The sequence below is a fragment of the Anopheles cruzii genome, chromosome 3 (genome assembly GCF_943734635.1).
Source record: "Anopheles cruzii chromosome 3, idAnoCruzAS_RS32_06, whole genome shotgun sequence".
NCBI classification, from domain to species: Eukaryota; Metazoa; Arthropoda; class Insecta; order Diptera; family Culicidae; genus Anopheles; species Anopheles cruzii.
The window spans coordinates 55,348,934-55,363,573 of record NC_069145.1 but is presented as its reverse complement, the minus strand read 5'-3'; the positions used below and the strand labels follow the sequence as shown (position 1 = coordinate 55,363,573).

At 48.3% G+C, this 14,640-nt stretch overlaps 3 protein-coding genes across 4 annotated transcripts; 2 read left to right on the top strand and 1 right to left on the bottom strand.

The window, feature by feature from the left end:
* The first annotated feature begins 937 nt into the window (after window positions 1-937).
* LOC128275378 (zinc finger CCCH domain-containing protein 15 homolog) lies at window positions 938-2,766 on the top strand. The gene is made up of 4 exons (XM_053013859.1): window positions 938-1,067; window positions 1,180-1,623; window positions 1,687-2,178; window positions 2,259-2,766. The coding sequence occupies exons 1-4, from the start codon at window positions 996-998 to the stop codon at window positions 2,496-2,498; spliced, it is 1,248 nt and encodes a 415-aa protein (XP_052869819.1). The 5' UTR covers window positions 938-995; the 3' UTR covers window positions 2,499-2,766.
* A 125-nt stretch (window positions 2,767-2,891) lies between these two features.
* Window positions 2,892-7,679, bottom strand: LOC128275377 (homocysteine-responsive endoplasmic reticulum-resident ubiquitin-like domain member 2 protein). 2 transcript variants are annotated; one of them, XM_053013857.1, is made up of 4 exons: window positions 7,491-7,679; window positions 5,189-5,646; window positions 4,425-5,108; window positions 2,892-4,357 (listed from the first exon to the last, which is right to left on the bottom strand). In XM_053013857.1, the coding sequence occupies exons 1-4, from the start codon at window positions 7,614-7,616 to the stop codon at window positions 3,862-3,864; spliced, it is 1,764 nt and encodes a 587-aa protein (XP_052869817.1). In that variant the 5' UTR covers window positions 7,617-7,679; the 3' UTR covers window positions 2,892-3,861. The 2 variants fall into 2 exon arrangements, with proteins under 2 accessions (XP_052869817.1, XP_052869818.1); XM_053013858.1 differs by lacking the exon at window positions 7,491-7,679 and adding an exon at window positions 5,868-5,943.
* Window positions 7,680-9,677: 1,998 nt separating this feature from the next.
* LOC128275626 (alpha-aminoadipic semialdehyde synthase, mitochondrial) lies at window positions 9,678-14,257 on the top strand. Its single transcript, XM_053014191.1, has 6 exons — window positions 9,678-9,740; window positions 9,912-10,058; window positions 11,365-11,694; window positions 11,767-13,717; window positions 13,780-13,965; window positions 14,023-14,257. The coding sequence occupies exons 1-6, from the start codon at window positions 9,678-9,680 to the stop codon at window positions 14,136-14,138; spliced, it is 2,793 nt and encodes a 930-aa protein (XP_052870151.1). The 3' UTR covers window positions 14,139-14,257.
* The last annotated feature ends 383 nt before the right edge of the window (window positions 14,258-14,640 follow it).

Here is a 14,640-nt window from a genome sequence, read left to right as displayed (position 1 = left end):
TTTTGCTCTCCGAGCGATCAATAATCGCCATCGTTGCGCTTGCTACAAAAGTTGGACCAGCGCAACACCGAAAGCTGACACATTTCGCCGCGGAAAAAGCTTGCGCTCGGCGCTCATTGGCGCCGAACTGGTACCCGACTAGCGAAAGGAAAACTGGACCGTCGACGTTTTGTGCCCGAGTTCATCCTTTTTTGTGCTCCAAGTATGATGATTATGTCCTCTTCGTACAAATCGTAACGTGTGGGGGGGGCTCTGGGAACTGAGCACAATGTCGCTGACACTTTGACAAACAAAAACACACGAACTATCTCCGGACGGGAACAGCAGCAGCCAGCCAATCGCCGGAACATTCAACACCGTCTGTGGTTTTCCCTGGCAGAATTGAGCTTATCTTCGGAGCAGCGAGAACTATAAGCTGAATTAACAACACACACTTTCGGAGGACGGACCACAGTTTTTCCGCTTTCGATGACAGTGTGCTCTTCTGCTTTGGATTGCTGCTGCGTCTTGTTCTCGTCCCAGCTAGCTCGCTTCATTCTGTTTCTGCATCTCTTTCGCATCGGTGCTGAGAGATTTTGTCGCGCATCTCTCGTTTGTAAACATCAAAATATTCGGCTCTTGACCCGTCAATTTCCAGTACACTGACAGCCCGACACGAACTCAAATCTATTTTTCGCAAATCGTGTGTCAAGCCGTTGCTGTGCAAATAAAGCAAACATGAAAACCAAATATGGTTACTTTTTAATTGATGAACCAATTTCCTTATTTGATTGGAGCAATAGTAATAAAAAGATAACTTGGATAATTTGCCGTATTTTTCATACTTTCAAAAATCATCGCCTAATTCATCGCACATCGCGCGAGTGTCAAGCAAGTGTCAAAACCAATGTGTCTCAATTTCCTTTCGGTGTTCCGTGGACACTAAATTTTTCCCACAATAATTCCCACGTAAAGCGGCATTAAAGTAAAATCGGTGCTAACAATCAACCAGAAAGATGCCGCCCAAGAAAGTGCCAGCCGCAGCTTCAAAGAAAACCGAAGCTAAGAAGAAGGATAAAATCATTGAGGTACGTAAACGCAGCATCTTGAGGATGGCACGAATGCCGTCCAATAAAACCGTGTATGATTCCGCTGTTACTAGCTAATAGTTTCTGCTTTCCGTCCCCTCCCGGCTCGCAGGATAAAACGTTCGGCTTGAAGAACAAGAAAGGTGCAAAACAACAAAAGTTTATCTCGCAAGTAGAGAAGCAAGTCAAGAGCGGCGGACAACATAACCTAGTGCAGAATGTGAATGCAAAGAAGGAGGAGAAGGAGAAGAAGCTGAAGGAGCAGAAAGAACTGGCCAAACTGTTCAAACCGGTAGCGACACAAAAGCTAGAGGTCGGCGCTGACCCGAAATCGGTGTTATGTGCCTTCTTCAAGCAAGGTACCTGTACCAAAGGCGATAAGTGCAAGTTTTCGCACGATCTGGCTGTCGAACGGAAATCCGAAAAGCGTTCTATTCACTTCGATATGCGCGATGCCGACGCCGACGATACGATCGAGAACTGGACTGAGGAAAAGCTGTCCGAGGTGGTTGCCAAGAAACATGGAAAAGATAAAACAATGCCCACTACGACGATCGTAAGTATGGGTACACTCCATTCTCACACACTGTTCACCTTAATTGTTCGTTAATTTTCGTAGATCTGCAAATATTTCCTGGACGCCGTGGAACGCTCACTGTACGGTTGGTTTTGGGAATGTCCCAACGGTGATAAGTGCATCTACCGACACGCCCTGCCAGCTGGCTATGTACTGAAGAAAGATAAAAAGAAGGCTGAAGCGTCAAAGGAAGAGATATCGTTGGTCGATTTGATCGAGCGCGAGCGAGCCGCACTCGGGTCACACCAAACACGCGTCACGCTGGAAACTTTCCTCGCCTGGAAGAAACGCAAGATTCTGGAAAAGAAGGACAAACTTCAGAAAGAGGAGGATCGTAAGCGCAGCGATTTCAAGGCCGGCCGACAAAATGGACTTTCTGGTCGCGAGATGTTCAGCTTCAACCCAGAGCTGATCGACTACGGCGTCGACGAAGGTGAAGCGGCCATCGAATCGTACGGCCGCAATGAGGACGACGACGACACAACCGAATACAAGGAGCTCGATTTGAATATGCTCTCGCTGTCGATCAAAGATGTAAGCACCATGATCGAGTGAAATCGCTTCGAATTAGACGAACACACTGAATTTGAACCTTTACACGTTTTCCTCTGCAGGTGGACGATACGGGAACGGTGGCGGACACAGATCGCTGGGAAAGAATGGCCGCAGGAGCAGCAGAGGCGGCAGCGCGAACCTCAGCCGAAGAGGCTACCGTTTCCGATGCTGCCCCCATTAATGAAAACCTCTTCCTCGAAGAAGACCTCGAAGGTCTGGATGATGACCTTAGCGACGACGAGGACGACGACGAGGAAGACGATGGAGGAGAGTCGGACGAAGCGAGCGAAAAGTCGTGATAAGACAACTGTTGAAACACTGCAAAGCACAACCCAACAACTGTCAATCCTCTTGTTCTGTTGAAGGTACTCGTTTTGTCGCGTGGCAAATTCCGTCGCGGTAGCAGCAAACATACACACACACGCGTGGTGCCGCAACGAAATAATAATTTTAATATTAAATTATAGCGACAAAACACGTTTTCACTCAACATAATTGTGACCGCCTCTCGGAATAAACGACCAGGCTGGCGGCTGGGCACGTTGTGGATACATGAATAAAGTTTATTGAAACACACATCCTCGTATCTGCGATAGGTCTCCATTTTAAAGTGTCCGTTTCTACAATTATCTGTGCCCCTCTTTACACACAATCGACCTACCTTTCTAGTTCTTTATTGAGAAGGCCGGGGCAGCATCTCTAATTAAAACATCATAAACAGTTGTTAATCTTCACCGATAAAATGGTCAAAAAGGTCGCCTTGTAAAAAGTTCGAGCTTGTAAGCTGTTCTTCACGTCGTTTGTCGGAGCTGCTAAAGAATAATACTGAGGAAAGGGATTGGAGTGATTGGAGTCTCAACACGGTTCTTCTAAGCGTTCTCCACATCATAACAGTACTCTAACTAGGGAAAGGAATAAGACAGTAAAGCAAGGACATAAGTAAAATAATGTGAGAGGACCGACCATTTTCTCTTTTGTTTTTTGATCATTTGCGAGTGAATTGGTGATTTTCTTTTTATTCAAACGATACTAACGATCAACTTCTACACTGTTATACACTTACATTAAAGCCGTAACCTTTGACGATCCCAGCTCAGACGGTCACAGATGATACACTTTTCACCATTAATACATATGCGTGTCCCTGTCGACAACGTTATGCGCGCCACCTTAATCTAATATAGTTGGGGCTACCTTCTTGATTATTTTTATCATCGATAACCGCGTTCCCTCCCAGCGGGAAGCTGTCCCAAACGCGTATCATACACAGTGCGACGATGCGACGAACTCTGGTTTGTTTGTAAATGGTAGTCTTTCTAGCACCGTCCACCGTGCTGCGGTGTGGATTAATTTAGTTTAATAAATGTTTACGTTGCTACTCGCTTCCTTCGCCGGAACGCTTAACCGACCGAACATTAAGCGGAAATAGAAAAAAAAAACTAAAACAAAACAACAATGAGCGCTTCGAAAAAGTGTCTTCAAGACATCAATAAACACAACATTGGATGGTGCTCAACACTTTCCGGTTAACTCCGTTTTCTTTTCGAACATCCATCATCTACATGTGCCGGAAACTGCGTAATGGGGAAGCAAAAAGTCTATACAAAGCTAGATCCTGTCGGCTGGCAATTTGCCTTTTTACTGTTTTGCCTCTTGTTTTCTTTACGCCGCCGGAGTGTCCGGGATAATCGAGGTGAAAAACGTTATCACAAGCGTCCCGAGGAAGGACGTCATGTCATTCAAAGTCATTCGCTGCCCCTCAGTAGCAGGTTGTTCCACGTTGGCCAGCTCACTGCCAATCGGTGCTGCTTGCTGTTCAACGGCCGAGGCTTCCGTTGTCCTGCTGCTGGCAGCTGCCGGACCGGTGCGTGGACGAGGCATTGCAGAAGGACTGCGGGTGCCGCTGTTGCGCGTGGCTGAAGTGGCAGGGGCATCTTCTCCAACATTCGAACTTTGGTCGAGCGATTCGGCCGTAGGTGAATCCGGCGAATTGCCTGCCACTGGTTGTTCTTCGGTAGCCGTCGGTTCCAGCCGCTGCTCTTGGGGAACCGCTCCAGGTACGTTGTTATTATTTTGCTGATCACCTGCGGCCGCCGGCTGAGGAGCATCGGCCCCACGCCTATCGACCGCTTGCGAAAGACGATCGAGATGCTTTTTCCTGCAAAAAGTAAAAACGACAACCGTGAGGACTAACCCTTCCTCATGCTTGCGTACTGCACACTTACAAGTACAACATCACACCGATCATCAGCACGGTGAAACAGCGCATTGGTGAAGAGTAAACGTAAATGACCGTCATCAGTATGCCGACTCGGCACATGCTGAAAAACACATCAAGCCAATCGTTGTTCTCCTGCTCTTCCACCACGATATTCGGGAACCGACGTTGACCCCGAGCAGCCGCAGCATCAGGAGCATCCGCAACAGCTTGGTCTTGGGCAGCCACCTGCTGTGCTGGAGCTGTCGCCACCGTTGGTGCCTCATCAGCGGCTGGCGCCGTTGGTGAGGAGCCAGATGGCGAACTGCTGCTGCTGCTGCTGCTAGCCAAGGAAACTTGTTGATTGGTCGTTGCAACGGTCGGTGTGCCTACCGAAGATGAACTAGGTGCAGGATTGGGAACGGAAGGTGTCAGAAAACTGGAAGCCGCAACTACAGGCTGTGTTCCTGGGGCGCTCATCGCCACAGGAATGCTACTGCCGGAAGGCAGCGCACCGGCGGGCATCATACAGGGATAGTAGACTGTCGGAAAGTTGGCAAATGCCCCAGGCGCGATAGGTTGACTGAATGCCGGAACCACCGTAGGAGCGGATGCTATCGTCGCTGAACTAGCAGAAGTCTCGAGCGAAGCGTTTGCCAAAGAGACTCCGGGTGGAGCGTAAGCGTTCACATTGTTCTGTCCGGAATTTATTCTACAACAAAACAAAAGGAAATTGCAAAAATTTACTTTGTTGGTTTGTCCGAAAAAACTTAGTGATGGTCGGGGGCTTACAGATTAATGTATTGGTTGAGGTACTGCATGTAGGTATGCTGCACGAAACTCTGCAGGGCTGCCGTTTCCTCCATGAGGGCAGATGTCCCGGGAAGCGTTCGCAGCGTAGGTCTGGTCATGCGCTGGCGAAGCCCTCCATTGTCGATCGACGAACCTGCGCTTTCACGTTCCTGCGAGGTCAGCGATCCAGCGTCTTCGGTGACACCACTAGCAGCAGTAGCACCGAGATTGGCAGTAGATGAAGAACAGCTAGCTGATGGATTCTGGTTGGCCGCCATTTTCGTAGTGGGAGATTTACTGGCAATGCTGCTGCTGCTACTGTAACAGTGATTCTTTGGCGTGAAAACTAGATGAACTGTGTGCGTCTGTTGTCCATCATACTGCCGGAGGATGTCCTTGAGTACCACACTGTCACCGAGCAACTGGCCTGAGTAGATCAACTTTTGCTCATCGGAATTCTAGCGATAAAACAAAGACAAACGATTTAAATAAATTAATAATTCACTGTTGGGTGCGATTAAAATTTAGAAGCCAAGCAAACACCCTACTGGACATCGCCTTATACGGTCCAGGCTGCAAACTTAAATGTTGACGTGGTCACTGTGGATCACCCGATTGATAAGAAGAAAAAATGGGGCTCTTTGTGCAAATGCAGTGGTTTTCACCACAACCTATTTACCAATTTTACTCCTCAAAATGAACACCACACAGCATAGCGAAACTGCACGATTTACAATATATTTTTTTCAAATGACTGCACCGCACAAAATCAAGTGCCAAGTACGTCGCTTCGTTTCTGCTCGAGTGTTATCATAATTTGTAAATGTTTTGCCAACCCCTACACTCTTCTTCGACTGAGCCCATCGTCAGGAGGTACTCCATATCACAGAATGGAAAAAAGACGTTTATGTTCCTCTTATCATTGAACCAATACTACTGTTCCGAAGTAGACGAGCGAACCACATACAGCTTACTCCGAGGACTTATTTTCAATTGGTTTTATGGTGGTCGTAATTTGTGAACAATAAATGGCCAATATGAATATTCTAGAATCCGATACAGAATAACCGTGAGGAACCACAAAGTTTTGCATTTAGGTTTCAATCTCCCGAGTTGGCCCACCGATAACCAATGTATTTTCACAGCACCTTGAATGGCGAAACAGACAAAACAGTTTTAATGAACGAAGAAAATGTTTAATTCGCTTATCAAAAAATATGACTCTACCAACATGCACACCAGGACCGAATGCAAATGAGCATTTTAACACATAGTGACCCACCTAACATCGTCCTGTCGCTATAGACTGATTATCATACCGACACAAAATGATACCAGTCCCCACGACGAGGCCAAACGGCTTCCAATAAGCTACGATTGTTCTGGTTCGGATGTTTTTGCTTGCATTTTCGATCTAGCAGATGCGAAGGACACAATTTTTCAAATCAAAACTTTTTCTGGTCAATCAAAGAAACCGTTGCTGCATTAAGGAAACTTTACCTTATGCAAACGGCAATGTATTCTATACGCATGTAAAAATCATTGAAAGTCGTTTCAATTCTGAACCGCCAGCCAATTGATGGAGCCAAGTGCCTCTGTAAATCAATAAAGAGTCTCGACAAACGAAACACGCGTTCGGAATGATGCAATCCGTGTCACGAACGAAGCAGTGTCAGAGCAGCAGCTTGTCGCCCGAATTGCTGCGAATGAGGACACTGACTTGCATCAAACCAAAGCTCCAAGAAGAGCATCTTTCTTTGGACAGCAGGTTGACTTGTCTAGACGTGGGCCAGTGCCACATTCGAAACAGATTAATGTGTTAGTAGTCACTAAGCAAACCATTTAAAGCCGCTAAAATGGAACCGATTCCGATGCTTAGTTAGCGTGTGTGTGTGTGTGCCTGTAATCCCAATCCCACGTTCCAGAGGGAGCGATCAGTTTAGATTGATTTCATTCCGTCCACACCACAGACGACTGCCCGGCAGGTCACGTGTAATCGACACACGGCGAGCACCGCAGCAAATCTAATGGCGATACATTTTTTGCACCACCCCCGGGAACACCGTGATCGCCATAACAGGCGTATCACCATCATCATTATCGTGACAAAAAAAAAACCAGATGCTTTCAGCCACAACAAATGTGTCGTACGTCGGAAGATCTCGAAAAGTGTATTATTTTTAGAGGTCTGTTGCAACAACGGCTAAAAATGCTCAAAAAGATAGAAAACAGAATGATGGCTCAGCGGGTACGTTGAATGATTACGTTCAAATCGCAGGCTGTGTCGCAATCCGATGCTTACCGGTTTGCCGGGGTACACCTCCGTCAGGTGGCCCTTCAGGCGTCGGATGGTCCACGAAGGTTCGCATTTAATGGTCAGATCCTCGCACTGCTGGTTCGACGCCTTCACGATCAGAGTAACATCCATCGTGACCGGGTGGGGGGGGGGATTGTTTAGCTGGCCACCTCCGGATGGTTCTGCGGATGTTTATTGCACTGCGGAATGGTATATCACAACGGACGACGAAAAAAATGCGCCGCAATGACGTTATCGCGTGGACGGGCAATTTGAATTCTATATTTTTTTTTTTTGGTTCGAATTCACAGCACCTAGTCTACTACGACCGACGACCACCACCACCACAACTGTGTTGACGGAGGATTTGTTTTTTTTTCTATTGTGGCTCAGTAGCTTTGGCCGTGGGGATTTTTTTGTTTGAATTAGTTTGTTTTGTCACTTCTCGAACACTAGCGAGTCGTACCGTGTGCCGCTAACGCGCGTAGAGTAATTTCTGCGAGCAGCGAATCGCTGGAATCTCCCGAATCAGAGAAACACTTGCGGGTCGTGTAACTGATTGTCGCCTGCGTAACTGTGTAAGTGTCTGATTAGAAATTCTGCGGCCTTTGTTCCTGTAACCGGTCGTGGAGTCCGAATTGTCCGGAGCGAATTCGGAAGCTTCTTCTTGTACACTTGTTTGCAAAGATGCGAGGTGTAGAAAACTCGCGAAAAGAAAACTAAATGCGTTCACACTTACACGTTTTCCCTACAAGCTGCTTTAAGTTTTCTGTCTCAGAGAGTGAGGCTATTTTTAGACATGAAAACAAAGTTTGTCTTGATGCGGTACTGCCCTCATACGCAGCGAGGTCACGATACACAGCAGTATCAGAGGTTAGAGGTTTCTTGGGCCAATTCACGGTGTACTTATTATTATGCACTAACAAATTAACCGATGGAACACGCACGGCTAGACTTCCTGCTCACCAGGGTCGACCGGTCAACGATGGGCCCACCGTTTACGCTAACGCTGGCCAATGGAGGGGATCTCAACGCTCGTAGGACCGAAAATTCCCGTTTTGTCCCGTACTGTTCGCTATTACGTGTTTGCTCGTGGTTTTTCTTTTTCCTTTCTTTCGTTACAGCGATTCTCGGTGCACTTTCGACGCTAAGCCAGGAGCGACAACGAAAACACAACACAGCACACAGTGGCGCAGAGCCGTTCACCGATGCACACACGCTAAACACTAGCAGTAAATAGCAGTATTTCGATGATGGGCGAACGCACTTTCTTCGCGTTTCGCAATGATAACAAAATTGAGAAAGTTCGTAGCGAGGGCGAGGGCAATGTTTGTATTACGAGCTCTCGGTGGAATTGTGGGCCTCGCTGATTGGTCCAGCACTTCGTGTGGAGAGTTTGACGAGCAGCCAGCAAATGACAGCTACGGTGCGTAGTTACACGTTGCGAAGGTTGGCCGCCGTTGTGTAGAGTTCGGTATCTGACAGCACGACCTACAGCATAAAAGTTTGAATTTATTTTTCCACCAAAAACGTGTTCCTCGCTGGCCTTATCACACAGAGCAGTGGCGGTGGCGGGACACCAGGAGGTTCTACCGTATCAAGAGCAACATAATAAATAAAGCAAACACGTGTTTGAATCTCTATGATTTACTACCGAACTAGCATCCATCTGTTCTGTTTTGTCAACATAACTAAAATTAATCTATGAACTATAACTTAATGATAATGGCGAAATTTACACACTTTCGCCAATTTTTCAATTATTTACCGACCGATAGAGACCGTAAATAAGGATCATTGTTGCAAGAGAGTTGAACTTTTTCCAAGCACAATTGGCTTGGCTCATTTGGAATGTGTGTCAGTGGTTCAACTTTCTGCGCTGTTTTTCGTCGCGAGAGAAAGTAAAGTGTGTTTCCAGGAACATTGTCCCTTATCAGTGCATTTGAAAGCCCATTGGAGCTCATTCGGCGGGCCCGCATACACGCACCAGTGGTCATTATTTCAAGTTCAGCAGGACAACGCGATCTGCGAAGTGGCGTGGCGGCGGCCCACTATCGGTTTCCCTTCCCGTTGTCCAGCATCGAGGCTATCGCCTCGCCAAGATGCCCTCACTAGCCCTGATAAATGTTGTCCCCGTGGCCAATTATACGCTGCAGCACCAGTCAGTACTACTCCATCCGCCGATCCGTTAAGATGTTTCGCATTTTAAAATGTAGTGAATACTTATCAGTGCGGCAGTTCACTCGTGGTAAACATGTAAGCCCGTTCTACCGATAACCAGTACTTTTCCTCGAGTCCGTCTGGGTTTTGTAGAGTTTGTTTAGGACATGTGAATTGTGATAAGAGTCCTATGAACCATTGGGCCACATGTGTGTAGTATCGCTGAGGTGGTGATGACGCGCTAACGTGATGTCTCTTCTTCACCAGACAGGAAAAATCATCGCTTTGCGACGCGAGGATCAATCAGTATGGGAACGTCGAGCCTCGTTTCCACCGGCGGTGGTGAAAAAGCTTATCAAACTGGGCGTCAAAGTCATAGTTCAACCGTCCAATCGAAGAGCCTATCCAATGCAGGTAAGTGCCGAGACAAGCCCTCGGTAACGCTCGATACCGCTAGCAGGAAAGGTCATTGAGACCATTTGAAAAGTGCCATGTAGCTTAGTAGTCATGCAGTAGCTTACAAATCCTGTTTCACCGGTTCTCTAGTACACTAAGTATTGGTCTACGCATAATTGAACCACACCGCAGAGCGGCAGTATCGGAGAAGTTTTGCCCAAACCAGTTAGGCGACTACGATCAAGCCTACGGTACGATCGTTGTCTTATCGGTATCTGGTGCTCAAGGTATTGAGAGTTACAGAGAGCGCATGCTGTGATAAGAGTCGACGATGGCGAAAAATAGACGAAGTCCTCTACTGTCTTCTCAACCATTCATGTCCTCGTGAGCCTAGCTTGCTTACCTTGTTGACAAGTGGCCGGCAATCCCCTCGGTGCTTGTGGCAAAATTCGTTCATGGTGATAACCAGTGAAAGCGACCCTGAGCCGACCGGTTGCTACCGAGTGCTGCCATTAACTGTAATGTCCAAGTGCAATGTCGCCAACAAACTTGCGGATGCATTTTTCGACAAACTATGATGGAATCTGTCGTCGGCAATGGATCGTTCAGCTAAAATCACCTACTGCTGGTAACTTACTGGACAACTTGGACAACCGTTGCTGCGTGCCTGCCACGGGCACCATTTAGTTTCACATTACACTCGCCACATGTTATTAGTGCAATTTGATTAAGCTTGATATCTCGCACCCTCTCTGATAAGGGAAGTCACGGTTGTCAACATGGTGATTGCCAACGGAAAGTTGTTCCCTTTCGCTTCCTCCAGCTGGTCTAATCTGGCTTCACTGGCTAGACACTCTGGCCTGCGGATGGCCACACGAGCAAACTGATAAGACACGAAAGGAATGGCTCAAGTCACTGTACACACCTCCCAACTGGAGCGTAGTACCGGCTTTTCACTTTCCGTTTCCAACCCTACTTCCAGAGTCGGTGATAGACGGCTCCCGTTCATATGGGGCGTGATAGAGTTTAATGAATCGGCCATTCAATGAGGGAAAATCCGTTGGTATCACGCGAACCAATGAATGCTGAATGCCGAGTTGCTTGATAAGCATTTACAAACCTTAAAGGACAAATCATTTGCTTGATCAATTTCTAGCCTATCAGGTCTATAATTGGCAAACTGGATTGCTATTACGTAGCGTAACCTTCTTCTCGACGTAGAAATACGTCAGTTCGAGGGTATAAAATAAAAGTTGATAAAAGGACAACTCTGTTCATACTTACAGAGCAAACTATAAACATCCTCCTTTTTATCACGTTTCAGGCATATCTAAATGCTGGCGCTACCGTGCAGGAAGACATCAGCGAGGCATCGGTGATCTTCGGAGTGAAGCAAGTGCCGGTTGATGCACTGATCCCGCAAAAAACCTATTGCTTCTTCTCGCACACGATTAAGGCACAGGAATCCAACATGCCACTTCTGGACGCCTGTCTGGAGAAAAACATCCGACTGGTCGACTACGAGAAGCTGATGGATCGTAACGGTTTGCGGCTGGTGGCGTTCGGCAAGTACGCCGGAGTTGCCGGTATGATCAACATCCTGCATGGGCTGGGCTTGCGGTTACTCGCCTTGGGTCATCACACCCCTTTCATGGTAAGCATTGTTTGCGTCTTGCCTGTATTGTGACGCTTCTTCACGTTTATCCGGAATTGTTTCCATCACTAGCACGTTGGTCCCGCTCACAACTATCGCAACTCATCGATGGCACGCCAAGCCGTGCGTGACTGTGGATACGAAATTTCGGTCGGAATGATGCCCAAATCGATTGGTCCGCTAACGTTCATCTTCACCGGGTCCGGTAACGTATCGCAGGGAGCGCAGGAAGTGTTCCAGGAGCTCCCGATCGAGTTCGTGCCACCAGAAATGCTGCGAAAGGTGGCCGAGCACGGATCAACGAACAAGTTGTACGGCTGCGAGGTGAGCCGTTCCGATCATCTGGAGCGCCGCGAGGGCGGTGGCTTCGACCCCGTCGAGTACGATCAGTTTCCGGAGCGGTACATTTCCACGTTCAGCAAAAACATAGCCGCGTACGCGTCGGTCATTGTAAACGGTATATATTGGGCGGTCGGTGCCCCGAAGTTGATCACGATTCCGGATGCCAAGAACTTACTACGACCGGCCAACACGCCCTGGTTGCCAACTAGCCGAGGATCCCCGGCACTACCCCACCGGATGCTGGCCATCTGTGACATCTCCGCCGATCCAGGTGGTTCGATCGAGTTCATGAACGAGTGCACCACCATCGACACTCCATTCTGTCTGTATGATGCAGACCGGAACAAGGATCAGAAAAGCTTCAAAGGACCAGGGGTGCTGGTGTGTTCAATCGACAACATGCCAACGCAATTACCGCGAGAATCGACAGACTTCTTCGGTGATTTGCTGTACCCGTACGCACTCGACATTTTGCAGAGTGACGCTTCGAAGCCACTGGAGGATCACAGCTTCTGTCCGCCAGTCGACGGTGCTATCATCTGCAGCAATGGCCGCCTAACACCATCCTATGAGTACATTAACGAACTGCGCGAATCTAACAACCGGTCACGTCACAAAACGGAAGGCTCCTATGTGGGCAAGAAACGTGTGCTGGTTTTGGGAGCTGGCTTCGTGTCGGCCCCGCTCGTGGAGTACCTTCACCGGGAGTCAAACGTAAGCATTAAGGTGGCGGCCCAATTCAAGGAGGAAGCGGACCGACTGGCCCAACGTTACCAGGGTGTCGAGTCGGTGTACGTCAATGTGGAGGATGAGTCCGCGAACCTGCAACATTTGTGCGAAGAAAGCGACGTTGTAGTGTCATTACTGCCCTACTCTCTGCACGGTCTGATTGCGAAGCACTGCATCGCGGGCCGAACGCATCTGGTGACGGCAAGCTATGTGAACGACGAAATAAGTGCTTTACACGATGCGGCTCGTGATGCAGGCGTTACGATTATGAACGAAGTGGGTCTCGACCCCGGTATCGATCATCTGCTAGCCCTGGAGTGTATCCAGGATGTGCACGAGAACGGTGGGGTGGTCGAATCGTTCGTGAGCTTCTGCGGTGGGCTGCCGGCTCCCGAGCACTCGGACAATCCGCTGCGGTACAAATTCTCCTGGTCCCCGCGGGGTGTCCTGCTCAACACTCTATCTGCCGCCAAGTATTTGAGCAAGGGCCAGGTGGTGGAGATCTCGGGCGGTGGTGATCTGATGACTGCTCCGCGCGAGCTCGAATTCTTGCCCGGCTTTGCTCTGGAAGGATTTCCTAACCGTGACTCCACCAAGTACAAGTCCTTGTACGGATTGACCAACATCCACACGCTGCTACGAGGCACAATCCGCTATAAGGGCTTCTCGGACACGATTAAGCCGATGCAGCTGCTAGGACTGATCGATCCGAACCCTCACCCACTGTTGCATCCTCACGGACCGGAGCTAAACTGGCGGCAGCTGATCGTCAACCTGCTGGGCCTAGCCGATTCAGACATCTTCATAGAAAATCTCAAGTACCGCCTGGCAGAGAGAGTCGGATCGATTGATGGTCTGGCGGAACTCGGATTGCTGGATACGGTACCGGTGGTCAAGATGGGCTCGCCGCTCGACACCCTCAGCTATTTCCTGTCGAAGAGACTTGCCTTCGGTATGCTCCGGTTGCTCTTCGATCTTGTTTCCCTCCGGTAATGTGTGTTCCCTGCTTCACAGATGATAACGAACGCGATCTGATCGTGCTACGTCATGACGTCGGAATCCGCTGGAGTGACGGTCGCCGCGAGGAGCGAGGCATCAACTTTGTCGTCTACGGGCAACCGGCGTCCACGGGTGGCCACTCGGCGATGGCGAAGACGGTCGGGTTTCCTGCTGCCATAGCTGCCAAAATGATCATCGATGGTAGGCTCCTCCGATGGGTTTCCATTATTTTGCGCTAAAATGTGCTCTTCCTTTCAGGCGAAATCCAACAGAGAGGTGTAGTATTGCCCTTCACAGCCGACATCTACCGACCGATGTTGGCTCGCCTGGAACAGGAAGGATTGACGGCGACGACAACAACGAAGGTGCTCTAGGAAATCGTGGCTTGGATTTGGACTGAAACACAAGATCTAGTTTCGCTTGTTTGTAAGGCTCATGTCATTTTCTTGCATCGTTTTACATCTACTTTTAAATAAAAAAAACAATCATTGAAAAATGATGGAACTAAAAGTCCTTTTTGTATGTTTATCTAGATTTGTATGGATGTTTTCCTTTATTCTTCAACAATATCTATCGGTTACAAATAAAGGCGTATTCCATTGAAAGCTGAAAGATGAACGGAAAGCAGTTGCAACATGCAACGGTGCATCAAAAATTCATCCGCTTTCAGGATGCAGTGAGAGTGAATGAGAGTATTGAACCACCTTCCAGTGAGAGAAGCAGAATGAAAAATAGAGAACACAAAACGATTGAATCAACAATGTCCTTATCAGCCACACACACACACGACTAAAAAACTCTTTCGTGCATAACGAACGCATTCACATCCGCGTGTCTGCATCGTAAACAAAACGAACCGGAACGCACTTACCGTTG

Coding starts and splice junctions, on each gene's coding strand:
- LOC128275378 (XM_053013859.1), top strand. CDS start 996: ATGCCGCCCAAGAAAGTGCCAGCCGCAGCTTCAAAGAAAACCGAAGCT. Junction 1,068..1,179: donor AGAAGGATAAAATCATTGAG/GTACGTAAACGC, acceptor CCCGGCTCGCAG/GATAAAACGTTCGGCTTGAA. Junction 1,624..1,686: donor CAATGCCCACTACGACGATC/GTAAGTATGGGT, acceptor TAATTTTCGTAG/ATCTGCAAATATTTCCTGGA.
- LOC128275626 (XM_053014191.1), top strand. CDS start 9,678: ATGTTTCGCATTTTAAAATGTAGTGAATACTTATCAGTGCGGCAGTTC. Junction 11,695..11,766: donor GTCATCACACCCCTTTCATG/GTAAGCATTGTT, acceptor TTCCATCACTAG/CACGTTGGTCCCGCTCACAA. Junction 13,966..14,022: donor TGCCAAAATGATCATCGATG/GTAGGCTCCTCC, acceptor TCTTCCTTTCAG/GCGAAATCCAACAGAGAGGT.
- LOC128275377 (XM_053013857.1), bottom strand. CDS start 7,616: ATGGATGTTACTCTGATCGTGAAGGCGTCGAACCAGCAGTGCGAGGAT. Junction 5,109..5,188: donor CTCAACCAATACATTAATCT/GTAAGCCCCCGA, acceptor GTTTTGTTGTAG/AATAAATTCCGGACAGAACA. Junction 4,358..4,424: donor ATCGGTGTGATGTTGTACTT/GTAAGTGTGCAG, acceptor TACTTTTTGCAG/GAAAAAGCATCTCGATCGTC.